The sequence below is a fragment of the Chionomys nivalis genome, chromosome 18 (genome assembly GCF_950005125.1).
Source record: "Chionomys nivalis chromosome 18, mChiNiv1.1, whole genome shotgun sequence".
NCBI classification, from domain to species: domain Eukaryota; kingdom Metazoa; phylum Chordata; class Mammalia; order Rodentia; family Cricetidae; genus Chionomys; species Chionomys nivalis.
In genome coordinates this window covers 9,064,542-9,078,375 of record NC_080103.1, presented here as the reverse complement: position 1 = coordinate 9,078,375, position 13,834 = coordinate 9,064,542, and the positions used below count along the sequence as shown (strand labels likewise).

Here is a 13,834-nt window from a genome sequence, read left to right as displayed (position 1 = left end):
TCTAGTCTCCCAATTGTTCCTCTGTAAAATGAGGCCATTGGAATACATGAATTCCAAGGTCTTTTTCCATTCTAACATTCCATGCTTCTACCAGTGAGATGAAACAGGAGGGAGGACAGAAACAGAGTAACCCCATGTGGACATCCTGTCTCCATGCAACCTTCAAACACTCTGCCCATCAGTCCCTCCCCCAATTTACCTCATCCTCATTTTCCACTTTAGGGTTGCTGGCTGTTCGCTTCAGGTTACTGCTGAGACTTATGCTGGCTGTAGCATCTGACTTAGAGCGCTGGTGAGTCCTTTTAGAGGGAGACAGCCCTGTGTCGGGGGCTGGGCTCAAAGATGGCAGCTCCCTTTTTCGGTGAGCTGGCTTCAGCTCATCTGAGAGGATCAGCTTCCGTAACTTGGTCCCTCGGGAGTGTCGCTGAGTGGAAATGTGCATGTCTGAAGAGTAGGCCCCAAGCAACAGGGCACACTGCAGGGAAAAGTTGATGCTCTGCCGACATCGGTGGACTATGTAGGGTTTAATGGCATCGCCCACATCCTCATCCATGTGAATATACATGTTAAGCAACTGGGGCAAATAGAAGTCCACATCCTCATTGCGAAAGCAGAAGAGGCGGTTGCCAATGTAGGCTTGTACTCCAGGCTCCTTGGAGTTATACAAGTATGAAATGGCCATAGAGATGTCAAATAGTTTTGACTCAAACAGTCTCAGGAGCCAAGACTGTTTGGCTGAGTTGTTCTGTCGTCGTCTTCTTGCTCCTTTGGCTGTGCCAGAGGCCACAGTGGCCCCCATCTCATCATCTTCTTCCCTGATCTGGGCAGGTGGATCATCTAGGCAACGGATCTCATTGTCCACACCATCCCCATTAACCAATTCCAGCGGGGTCCCTTTGCTAGAGACAGCTACACCTCCATGCAAAAGCTTGACTTTTTCCAGCACCTCCTGGCAGGCCTTCTGGGCCACCTCAGGGTCAATCACTGACAGTTCCCCGACCCCCTCTGTGATGACGCTTAGCAATGAGCCCCCGTTATTCCCTGATGGGCTAGGAGTAGACTCAGAAGTTGGCTTCAGGGTAGCAGGCTCCACTACCAGGTCTCCCATGGCTACAGCCAGACTTGGAGCTTCCAAGCTAGAGAAGGAAGGGAGACAAGAACAGAAAGAGACATACACATGCTTGTTAGTAGTGTCTCAGTCAGGGCTTCCCTTTGCCATGAAGCCTGCCCAAGTTCCTCCTCTGTCTTCCTGCACCCTTCAACATCAGAGAAGTCATCTCGACAGAAATCTGTCCTCACCACCTCTACTTCTGACCACTCACACCCTTCATTCCTTCTGTACTTACCTTGGTTCTTTGCTTGGATGTGCGAAATGCTCTTTACATGTCGTGTGGTCTTACAAATTGTTCAGTATGCTGGGGAGCAACTCAGGTCTTATTCTCTTTTCTTTAAGTCCTGTTCTTCCTGTGTCACCTTCAAATGCCTACGGTGACACTTTTCCTTCCTAAACTATTATCTCCTTGTTCATAACATATTTCACACACAAGTTCTCTGCCTCTCTCTTTATTTAGTATCAAAGCCGTTACTGTCTTCTGAGACTATTATACTATAACCCAGACTGGCCTAAAACCTACAGCAATTCTCCTGCCTCAGTCTTCTAAGCACTGGACTTATAGGTACTAGCTACCACTCTTGACTTTGTTTGCAGAAACTTTTCCTTCCCAACACATTAGTGCCAGGGAATAAGAGTCAGCAACTACTACTCTAAGCTTCACATAGTGGAGAGCGTCTCTCAAACAGCCACTGTCAACCTTGCAAAAGCTGTACCATTTTTCTGTGTGTGTGGCTTCCTGATACCATACCCTTGCTCTGTGTTTATAAGCCATAAAAACCTAAACACACCATGTATCTTCTGTTTCAGTTTCTTCAACTGCAAATTGAGAAAAAAAAATTACTTCACATTGATGCTATATAGAAGAAAGACATAAACTTATGTGGATGAAATGATTTAACATAGTTCCTGGCATGAGGTAGTATTCAATAATGCTAGCTAAATTCTAACCCTGTAAAGGGTTAATAAACTATTATTTTTATAAGGGGTATGAACTGCCTTAGTCATTTATGATCTTTAAAAATTTATGGCCACATTTCCCTACCCCTTACTACCTTCCCCACTCTTATGCACTAACTCTAGGAACTGGAAGGGTTGTAAGAAAGCAAAAAGAAATCAGGACTCATGGCTCTATAACTTCTAAAAACCAGGGATCCACGAGAGCTGAAACTCAGACCTCTCTGGATGGGCTTGTAGAAGTGGTCAGAGAACACTGCTGGTGAAAGCCACGGCTTCCAAGAGCAGCCTTCAGAGCATCATCAAACCAGATCAGGAAAGTCAGCAAAAAGCAAGAAGGGGATTTCAGAGTGGTCCAGATCAGAAGAATAAGTCTAGACTATTTTATCAGATGATTATAACTTCAGAATCTGGAATATTGGCCTCTTCCCAAATAAAGAGAGCATCTAATGTACACTTTAGAAAAAGGGAGAGGCTTCTGCAGAGCTAGACAGTAAGTAATTTCTAGCTGGGTATGGTGGCATACACCTTTGATCCCAGCACTCGGGAGGCAGAAGCAGGAGGATCTTTCTGAGTTCAAGGCCAGCCTGGTCTACAGAGGGAGTCCAAATAGCCAGGGCTACAGAGAAACCCCGTCTCCAAGACAACCAAACCAAACTAAAACAAAAAATAATAAATAAATAAAATAAAATAAAGTAAGTGATTTCTAAGTGTTTAGAACATTATTCTTTTTTCTAAGGAGGCTGGGGGTTCTGACACCTTGGATGAATAGAGAAGAGGTGCTCGGTGTATGGTTTTCTGATCACTCTGAAGAACTTTTATTTATTTTTCCCCAGACAGGAGTCTCATGAATTTCAGGCTGGCCTTGAACTCACTATATAGCTAAGGATGATCTTAAACTTCTGATATTTTTGCCTTCATTTCTCAGGTGCTAGCATTAGAGACATGGACCACTATGCCTGGCATGTTAGGCATGCACTCTACCAACTAAGGTACATCTCCAGCTGCAGAAGCCCTACTTTCTAACACCTTCCTTCCATTGATGCTTCTTTTACCTCTCAAGTGTTAAGTGGCAAGGTTACTTTCATTTGCCCAATATCACACAGTCCAGTTCTCTGCCTCCCAGCAGTTAGTACCAAAGCTTTCCAGAAAGACTGATGGGGGTGCTGGAGAGATGGTTCAGTGGTTAAGAGAACCGGCTGCTCTTCCAGAGGTTCTTCAATTCCCAGCAACCATATGGTGGCTCACAACCATCTGTAATGAGATCTGGCGCCCTCTTCTGGCGTGTGGGCATACATGCAGGCAGTTTTTTTTTTTTTTTTTTTTTTTCCCCCGAGACAGGGTTTCTCTGTAGCTTTTGGTTCCTGTCCTGGAACTAGCTCTTGTAGACCAGGCTGGCCTCGAACTCACAGAGATCCGCCTGTCTCTGCCTCCCAAGTGCTGGGATTAAAGGCGTGCGCCACCACCGCCCGGCAGGCAGAATGTTGTATACATAAATAAATAAATCTTTTTTTTTTTTTTTTAAAAAAGGAAAGACTGAAGACTGATGGGAAACTCTTCAACTCTCAGATACCAACAAAAAAGCATACTTTAGTTCATCTTTCTTCCAACTCTGTCAAGCAAGAAAAGTATCCCTGTCAAGGAACATACCTAAACATAATAAAGGCAATATACAGCAAGCCGATAGCCAGCATCAAACTAAATGGAGAGAAACTCATAGCAATCCCACTGAAATCAGGAACGAGACAAGGTTGTCTACTCTCTCCTTATCTATTTAATGCAGTTCTTGAGGTCCTAGCTAGAGAAATAAGCAAAGGGAGATCAAGGGAATACAAATAGGAAAATAAGTCAAACTCTCACTATTTGCTGCTGATATGATAGTTTACATAAGTGACCCCAAAAGTTCTACCAAAGAACTTCTACAACTCATAAACACTTTCTGTAATGTAGCAGGATACAAGATTAACTCAAAAAAAAAATCAGTAGCCCTCCTGTACACAGATGATAAGTAGGCTGAGAAAGAAATCAGAGAAAAATCACCCTTCACAAATAGCATAAAATATCTTAGAGTAACTCTAACCAAACAAGAGAAAGATTTGTATGACAAGAACTTTAAATCTTTGAAGAAAAAAATTGAAGAAGACACCAGAAAGTGGAAAGATCTCCCATGCTCTTGGGTAGGTAGAATTAACATAGTAAAAATGGCAATCTTACCAAAAGCAACCTACAGATTCAATGCAATGTCCATCAAATCCCAGAAATATTCTTCACAGACCTCGAAAGAACAGTACTAAACTTCATATGGAAAAGCAAAAGACCCAGGATGGCCAAAACAATCCTGGGCAATAAAAGAACTTCTGGAGGCATCACAATCCCTGACTTCAAACTCTACTACAGAGCTACAGTACTGAAAACAGCCTGGTATTGGCACAAAAACAGACAGGAGGACCAATGGAACGGAATCGAAGATGCTGGTATTAATCAACACACCTGATTTTTGGCAAAGAAGCAAAAAATATAAAATGGAAAAAAGAAAGCATATTTAACAAATGGTGCTGGCATAACTAGATATCAACATGCAGAAGAATGAAAATAGAGCCATATCTATCACCATGCACAAAACTCAATTCCAAATGGATCAAAGACCTCAACATAAAGCCAGCCACGCTGAACCTCATAGAAGAGAAAGTGGGAAATACACTTGAACTCATTGGCACAGGAGACCACTTCCTAAATATAACCCCAGCAGCACAGACACTGAGAGAAATAATTAATAAATGGGACCTCCTGAAACTGAGAAACTTCTGTAAAGCAAAGGACATGGTCAAACAAAACGCCAGCCTACATAGAATGGGAAAAGATCTTCACCAACCCCTCATCAGAAAGAGGTCTGATCTCCAAAATATTCAAAGAACTCAAGAAATTGGTCATCAAAAGAACAAATAATCTAATAAAAAAATGGAGTACAGACCTAAACAGAGAACTCTCAACAGAGGAATCTAAAATGGCTGAAAGATACTTAAGGAAATGCTCAATGTCCTTAGTCATCAGAGAAATGCAAATTAAAACAACTCTGAGATTCCATCTTACCCCTGTAAGAATGGCCAAGATCAAAAACACTGATGACAACTTATGCCGGGAGAGGTTGGGGGCGGGGGGACACAGACAACACAACACTTCTGCATTGCTGGTGGGAGTGAAAGCTGGTACAACCCCTTTGGATGTCAGTGTGGCGATTTCTCAGAAAATTTGGAAACAACCTTCCTCAAGACCCAGCAATACCACTTTTGGGTACATATCCAAAGGATGCTCAATCGTGCCACAAGGCCATGTGCTCAACTATGTTCATAGCAGCATTGTCTGTCATAGCCAGAACCTAGAAATAACCTAAATATCCCTCGATTGAAGAATGGATAAGGAAAATGTGGTACATTTACACAATGGAGTACTACACAGCAGAAAAAAAATAACAATATCTTGAAATTTACAGGCAAATGGATAGTTAGAAAACATTGTTTTGAGTGAGGTAACCCAGACACAGAAAGACAATTATCACATGTACTCACTCATAAGTCATTTTTAAACATAAAGCAAAGAAAACCAGCCTACAAATCACAATCCCAGAGAACCTAGACAACAATGAGTACTCTAAGAGACATACATGTATCTAATCTACATGGGAAGTAGAAAAAGACAAGATCTACCGGGCGGTGGTGGCGCACGCTGTTAATCCCAGCACTCGGGAGGCAGAGGCAGGCGGATCTCTGTGAGTTCGAAGCCAGCCTGGTCTACAAGAGCTAGTTCCAGGACAGGCACCAAAAGCTACAGAGAAACCCTGTCTCGAAAAACCAAAAAAAAGACAAGATCTGAGTAAATTGGGAGCATGGGGACCTTGGGAGTGGGTTGATGGGGAGGGGAGAGGCAGGGAGGGGAACAGAGAAAAATGTAGAGCTCAATAAAAATCAATTAAAAAAAAGTATTACTGTACTTCCTGATGAAGTCTGGACTTGGTATGAAGCAGAGTTAGGCAGTGCCTCTGAGCAGTAGAACCAGCACGGCTGCCTATGTGGATCTGCCTCTAGTTCAACTGTGGGTTGCACAGGAATAATAAGGCAGCTTGCACCACTCCCTGCCACACCTTTGTAGGACACTCATGATTGGGACCTTCACCTTCTAGGTCTTCTACCTTGATCAGCCCTGTTCAACTAACCCTACCATAGTATCTGTATCCTTGGCTCATCCTTTTGTATTCCAGAGACTTCTAAATCACAAAGCTCCTAAAAGTCTGTTTCTCAAAACCTTAAAGGGGATCTGGTATGGGGTGCAGAACTGTTAATTCCTGAGAGAAGCAGGATGATCAAGAATACAAGGTCATCCTCAATTATACAGCAAGTTCAAGGCCCAGATTACATGGGATAATCTAAAAACAAAGCAATACATTTTAAAGGCGTATTGGGAGTAAAATTTAGAAGCAGAGTGCTTGCCTAACAACATGTACAAAGCCCTGTGTTTGATCCCCAGCACCATAAAAACAAAAGCAAGCACCAGGCTATGGTGGCTCACACCCTTAATCCCAGCACTCCAGAGGTAGGCAGATCTGTGAGCTCAAGGCCATCCTGGTCTACAAAGCAAGTTTCAGGACAGTCAGAGCTGTTACACAGAAAATCCTGTCTCAAAAAACAAAGTAACACAAAACAAAAACAACAAAACAAAAACAATCACCCCCAAACTTCCAAGGGAAATGAAGTTCAGTCATCCTCACACACAAGAGTGTCTTAGCCTTCATAGGAAATTAATTTTCCTGTCCCAATTAATTAGAATTTTGCTTACTACTGGCACCAGGAAGGCAGGGAAAGATACCATTATCCTTTTATCCTGTAGGCAAAAGAAGACAATCTCCCAGGGTTCAGTCCAGGATCCACAGTGAACAGACTTCCCAACCTGCCCAAGAACCGGATGATATCAACAGGTGCAGAAAAGCCGGGCACAGGGCAAGTGACATAGGCTGAGTAATGCAAGCACTTGTAATGCAAGCTTGGTGGCCCAGCTTCCATCCCTTGGTCCCAAGGCAGAAGGAAACAATCAAATTATGAAAGGTTTCTTCTCACCTTCACAAGCATGGTGTGGCATGTGTGTACCTGTGTATGCACACGCAAGCACACACACACGAGATACATAATTTTTTTAAAAAGTAGGGCATGATGGTATATGCCTGTAATCTTAGCATTTGAATAGTAGAGGCAAGAGGATTAAGAGTTCAAGGTCATCTTCAGCTACTTAGTGAGTAGAGCCTAGCATGGGTTACAAGAGACTACTGTCAAAACAAAACTAAAACTAAAATCAAAACATATAAAAACAACAACAACAACAAAAAAAAAAAAACCCAAAACCAAACCAAACCAAAAGAGTAGGGCATATAAGCCCAACTTCTCTTTTATATAAGCATCTCTAACTGGCTATACAAGCATTCCACCAGGCTCTTGGGGACTCAGGGACCACAAGTCAGAGAGAAGGATTATGGGAGAGAATAGGGTTAGATCACATTGGCAATTAAGATAATAGAAACAGGGACTGAAAAGATTATTCAGATAGGAAAATGCTCGCTATGCAAGCACAAGGACCGGAGTTTAATCTTCAGAACCCATGTCAAAAAAGCCTAGCATGGCAGCACACACTGTGATCCCTGGTGCTGGGGAAACAGAGACAAGCAGATCTCTAGGACTTACCAGTCTATTGTACTTAGCCAGTGGCAAGCTAAGGAACTCCTGTCTTTTAGAAAAAGTTGACGGTCAGCATCTGATGAACAACCTGGAGTTGGGTTCTGCCCTCCACATGTATGAACGCAAACACTAATTAACATATATAGGCAGACACACATATACATAAATAACAGAAATAAGAAATTCTCCAAAATCTAATTCAAATATGGTCTTCAACAGTAATTTCTTCATCTTTAAATGCGATGAGAAATAACCCTTGGAAGCACAAATTATTCTAAAGAAAATAAAAGGATTAAAATGCAGTGACTAGAAGAGGAGGAAACAAGCCTTGCATTTGTCACTCTTCCTCCTACAAACCGTGGCGTCCACACAGCTGAGAATCGACACCACGCTGGGAGTCTAAACTCTCCTTAAGACAGACTGGAGGGAAAAAGAAGAGGCCTCCTTGTTTGAGCCTGGCATCTTGACTACCAGGAAAGGAGGATGGGGTTGGGAAAAGATCAGAGACTAAAGTGTTGATAATTGTGCCCCATGAAACCAGGCAAGGCAGGCATGATCTTAAATCAACTTTATAGAATTTAGAGTCACCATGGAAACAAACCTCTGTATGCATGTCTGTGAGGGATTGTCTAGACTAGGTTAACTGAGGTGGGAAAACCCAAAATACTGGAGGCTCCAATCCATGGGGTGGGGGCCCAGACTGAATCAAAAGGAGACAGTAAGGTATGACCATTCATGGCTCTCTCGGTCCTTACTGCAGAAGCAAAGTAACCAGCTGCCTCACTCCTGACACCACGCTCTGCCCACTGCAATGGACTGTAAGCTGAAACACTCTCCTTAAGTTGCTCTTGTCTGGTGTTTTGTAGCAGCAATGAGAAAAACACCTAATATAGCAGAGAAAGTCTGCAAATCAGGGGTGATCCAGGTTATGGTAGTACAGAGCAGTTTCTGCAGAGCAGAGAAGGTGGCCACATGTGTTTCGTGGGCCTAAGCAGTTATGGCTACAGAGGACTCTGGAGGGAATGCTATCTCTTTAACCAGGCTCTCTTCAACTGAGCACCTCAAAAATTCTGTGCAAGTAAAGTTACCTGCACAGAATTTTATGAAAACAGTCTTTATGAAAAGACTTACTAGACTGGACTGGACTTTCAGGAAAGACAGTAGCATCCCAAATCAATGTCATTACCCAATCACCATTATTACTTCTCCAAATCTTTTACCATGTGTGATAAATATGAACTGTTTCACACCAATCCTGATGCTTTAACATGCTCCTGCATTTTCATAGAACGAATTGTTTTATTTTGTTTTGTTTGAGACAGTGTTTCTTCTCTGTGTAACAGCTTTGGCTGTCCTGGAACTTGCTCTTGTAGACCAGGCTGGTCACAGAGATCCACCTGCCTCTGCCTCCTAAGTGCTGGGATTAAAGGTATGTGCCACCAAGCCTGGCACACATATTGATGTCTTAGGAATCATCTGACCTAGGGCTCTTCCAAGCAGGCGGGCCAGCTCACTTTCCTTTCTTTGAAGGATCCTGTGAGATGAGTCACAAGAAGTGGAAACAAAGATAAAGGAGCCAGCATCTCACAGTATAAGGTGCAGCTAGTTTATGGAAAAGGCAGTCAAGGGTGTTGTGCATCAAGGGTCCAGTGCAGTGGTAGAGGATTTACCTAACATGAGCAAGGCTCTGACTTTCAATCCCCAGCAAAACCCAATCCATGTTAATGGAAAAGAAAGGCTCAGATGGAAACAAGAATAGTGTCATAATTACCTAAACAAGTATGAATCCTCTATACGCAAACCCTCTTTTGCAACAAAGGGTCAAGAAACAAGCATTTAAGAGAAGTTACGATAATAAGCTTTGAATAGAACTTTATACTGAGATAATTAAAGAGGCTAGCTCTGATTTGAGGGAGTATAGGTACAGATGAAGGGAAAGGGGCTGTTAGTTTTGATCATGAATTCCTACAATACTATTGAATATTACCAAAGTCTGGAAAGATGGCTCAGTGGTTAAGAGTACTGCCTGCTCTTCCAAAGGTCCTGAGTTCCCAGCAACCACATGGTGGCTCACAACCATCTGTAATGAGATCTGGTGCCCTCTTGAGAAAGAGACCTGGTCTGTTGCCCTCATCAACTCAGACCATGAAACCCAATATGGACAAGTTCAACAGAACCGCCATATACGGGCTGCGCACGCATGCTTCAGCATTGCCAGGGCACACATTTCATTCATTTCAATTTCAAGTACATGTATTTTAACAACAATTTTTAAAAATAAGCTGCTCTTCATAAGGGACTCTCTATCATCCTAGACTGCTTGTTTTGCTGTTTAAGTTCCTTGCTGGGGCTGGAGAGAGGGCTCAGCAGTCATGAGCACTACCTGCTCTTCCACAGGAGCTGGGTTCAATTCCCAGCACCCACCTGGTGGCTCACAAACATCTTTAACCCCAGTTCCAAGGAAACAAACATCCTCTTCTGGTCTTTGCAGGCATAGGCACATCTGGACATACAGGCAGGCAAAATATCCATACACATAAAATAAAACTTTTACTTAAAAAAGAAGTTCCTTTTCATGTCTTAAGGTCTATTACAAATCTTTAAGAACTCAACTCATCTTTCCCCTTTGACCTTAATGGTAAAGGAAGAATGATTTCTACATTTTCCCTGTAGAGACTCTGGACTGAGCAGTCTAGCAAGCTCAAGCTCTACCAGGAACCAAGTGGGCTTGCCCAAGGTCTCAAAGATGGTGGCATCAGGGAAGAGGGCATTCTCAGCTACAGCCTTGGAGGAAGGGCAGTGGTCTCACAGTAGTTAGGTCAATATTGATCAAGCTGAGAACTCTGTGCAAAGCCATGTAGCAGGTATAAGCAGATTCCAGCCAGACAGCCCAAGCCTGCTGCAGGAGCCTGACAAGACTGGCAGATGGCAAAGACAGCAACCTGCACTGCTCCCCTTTCTCTGAACTAGTCCTCCTTGTTCAAGTCTAGCTGTGCTTAGACTAGGCTCCCTTTGTCCCACGCTGATTACTGAAGGGATCCTCCCAAACCTCTTCCCCACACCAAGCATCTCAGTTTGCTATCTTAGTGTAAAGCAGGCGTTCTTACGCAGTGTGGCCCCATATGAGAAGCAAGGACAACTAGGGGTAAGGGTGCATCTAAGGAGGGAAGGTCTCTCATAAACGGATTACTAGATTGTACTCTGAGTAACTTCGGGCCAAATTGGTATAACTATTTTCTTTCTCTCTTTCTTTTTGGTGGTGGGGGACAATTTGAGACAGGGGTTCTCTGTGTAACAGTTCTGGCTGTCCGAGAACTCCATCCATTTGTAGAACAGGCTGACCTTGAACTCAGAGATCCGAATTCTGCCTCCCCAGTGCTGGGATTAAAGATGTTCACCACTACCGCCCCACTTGTGTAACTGAACGCCACTTGTGCGCCTTCCTCACTGTCTCAGGCCGAGAGAGGTGTGGAAGACAAAGCAGCATCTAGTTAGCTGCTGAGTCCAGCATGCTCCCGCTTCCCCAAGAGCTCTTCCGGAAACACATTTTCTGACCGTAGAATCTGGAGTTACGGATCAGGTGGTGGAAGAGAAAAAGGCAGGCCAGGAGTCTCTGTGTCAAACTGACTTTATGCTCACGGTTAGAAACCAGAGAAACCAAAATATCAAGATAGAGGGAAATTCCCAAGATGATAAAATCACTAGCAATAAATTCCTTTTGCCTGAGAACCTGCAGTGTTTTATAAATTAAAAAAGTATAATTCTTCCCCCAGCAGACATCCTGCTACTAGCTTATTACAGCAACACTGCTTACAGAATTAGCCATTTTTCTCACAGGAGCATTCTTAGGTTCAGGGGAGGAAGTTGCACGCTGAACCAAGGGTCCTGATTCTGAATATACCAGCTCTTCACATCATCTCATGTGCCTTTTACCCATCACACAACTTCACCCCTTAGGCCCAAGCGCTTGTGAAACTAGCCAACATTATTCCACCGTGCTTCTGTCTGGCCGGGAGTAGGAGACCCTATCCTGTGACCTAACGAAGTCCCAAATAACCTGAAGCACAATTTTCTCATGACCGCATTCAGTTTCCATGCAGGCCTGCTCATCCCTCCTAGCGGTTGCCTCCGAACAGTCAACGAAATGTAATGCGATGGACCAGGACTTCTTTAAAAGTTGCTCCATCCTTCAGAAACACACATCTGTCCAGAAAAGCCCGAGACAGCCGAGGCTCCCCTCCTCCCAACACATTTTCTTCTCCGTTCAAGGTTTAACAGATCTGAAATAGTGATGTGTGGGAGATAAAGTGTGACAGAGAACACTTAAAGTTACCACAGGGAAGACAACCGAGGGACACAAAGATCGGCAAAATCCTGGAAACAGGGGCTGTGTGTATGTGTGTGTGAAAAGTTGGAAATCACTAATCCGAAGGGGTGTTCACAGCAGACCTTTCTCCTTCAGGGACAGTCAAGGTATCGTCAGGCACCCCAGACAAGGGTTAAGCACTAAGGTCAAAGTAGATGGGATCTTGGGCATGATAACAACGGTCTGAGATCCTTTAAGAAGGAAACAGGCACTTCTTGGAAGCCAGGAGCTGGAGGAGTGGGTTACGGTGAGGTAATGGAATCAGAGAAGAGGAGAGGGATACGATCTTTAGCCGAGGGAAATGGGAACTCTGTGCTGAGGTTGCACAGACTTACGGAGGAGTTGGGCGAAACAGAAAAAGGGATAAAGGCGGAGTCCATGGGAAAGGTTAGGGAGCAGAAACACAAACGGCGAAGAAGGGCAAACAAGGATGGACATTGTAGAAGGGGTCTAATGTGGAAAAGGTTCACGGCTTAGAGGGACAGAGGCAACAGGGGTAGTAAGTGTGTGGTGGGGGAGTGGAATCCACGGGGCAGAGGGAGGGGCTAAACAGAAGAGGAAACCAGAAAGCAGAGAAAACGACCCCGGGCCCGAGGGAAAAGGGTGAAGGACCTCAGGGTGCAGCTCCCACCGGGAAGGCAGTTTTGTAGTCGAACCCAGGTCGCGGCAGGCAGTGCGGGACAGGGTGGCAGACGGATCCCCCCCCCCCCAGGCAAAGGCGACTCATGCGGGAGGAGCCGCTTACCTCCGGGGGACCCTCGCGGAGGGGGTGCAGGCGGTCGGGGTCGGACTGCCGACACCGCCGCCTCAGCAGCAGCGGCCGCTCCCGGGTTCCATTGGCCGCCCGTGCTTCCCTGACAGCGGCCGCCGCGGCTGCACCAGGCCCCGGCTGCGGGGCTGCCCGCGGCGCCGCCTGAAGGGGCCTTCACGCTGCCTCAAGTTGGCCCGGACCTCACACGCAGGACACGAAATAACAATTCCTCTGCGGGCTTCGATGTCAGAGTCTCCTGGGCCAGAACCCTTCTTCCCGGGATTTGCCTTCCTGCTTCCCGGGCTGTCAGGACACTACCGATCCCATAGTAATCGGAGAGCGGTGAGCTGCCCGAGTCACGCCTGTTCAGAAATAAAAAGGGGGCGGGGAAGAGCTATTTGGAAGCTGGGGAAGGGGCGGGGGAGCAGGGAGGAGCTTACGGTGGAAGGCGGGCCCTGTGCTTGAGGGCGGACCTAAGAGGCAGGCTTTACTAAGGAAGCCGAGAGGGAAATACTGAAGGCTGGATTCACGGCGGGATGGGGATGTACTGAAGTTTTACGTACTTCCACAAGTACACCAACATGCAAATTATATGCAAATAATTCCTTTGCATAAGCCACTGAGTTACTGTAATTGCCGTCAGTGGTTTTTTTCCTCCTCCTTATCCTACAGGATTCCCTTCGTAAATCAGCCGGTGGGTCCCATGCTGGATGAGAAAGAGAAGGGACCAGAGAGGAGGACAGTTACCCTCACTTTCCTTTTCCTACTCATCTTTAAGGACGATGCCAAGAGTATGCCCCCGTAGCTTCAGGAATGGCGCAGTCCAACCGCCTCAATCTTTCACCGTTAGCAGCACTACTCTGGGCCAAGGTTCTGCTTCCGAGGTCACCCCCAGCTTGGGTAGCCTTTGGTCTCCAGCGTCCAGCTGC

The 13,834-nt window shown here is 45.1% G+C and overlaps 1 protein-coding gene across 2 annotated transcripts in view; it reads right to left on the bottom strand.

The window, feature by feature from the left end:
• Pi4kb (phosphatidylinositol 4-kinase beta) overlaps nucleotides 1-13,276 on the bottom strand; it is a 37,391-nt gene extending 24,115 nt beyond the window's left edge. For both annotated transcript variants that reach the window (XM_057794269.1, XM_057794270.1), the window contains exons 1-2: nucleotides 12,900-13,276; nucleotides 200-1,136 (exon numbers count right to left, since the gene is read on the bottom strand). In XM_057794269.1, the coding sequence (XP_057650252.1) occupies nucleotides 200-1,108 (909 nt within the window). In that variant the 5' untranslated portion in view covers nucleotides 1,109-1,136; nucleotides 12,900-13,276. The remainder of the gene's footprint in view (nucleotides 1-199; nucleotides 1,137-12,899) is intronic.
• Nucleotides 13,277-13,834: the final 558 nt, after the last annotated feature.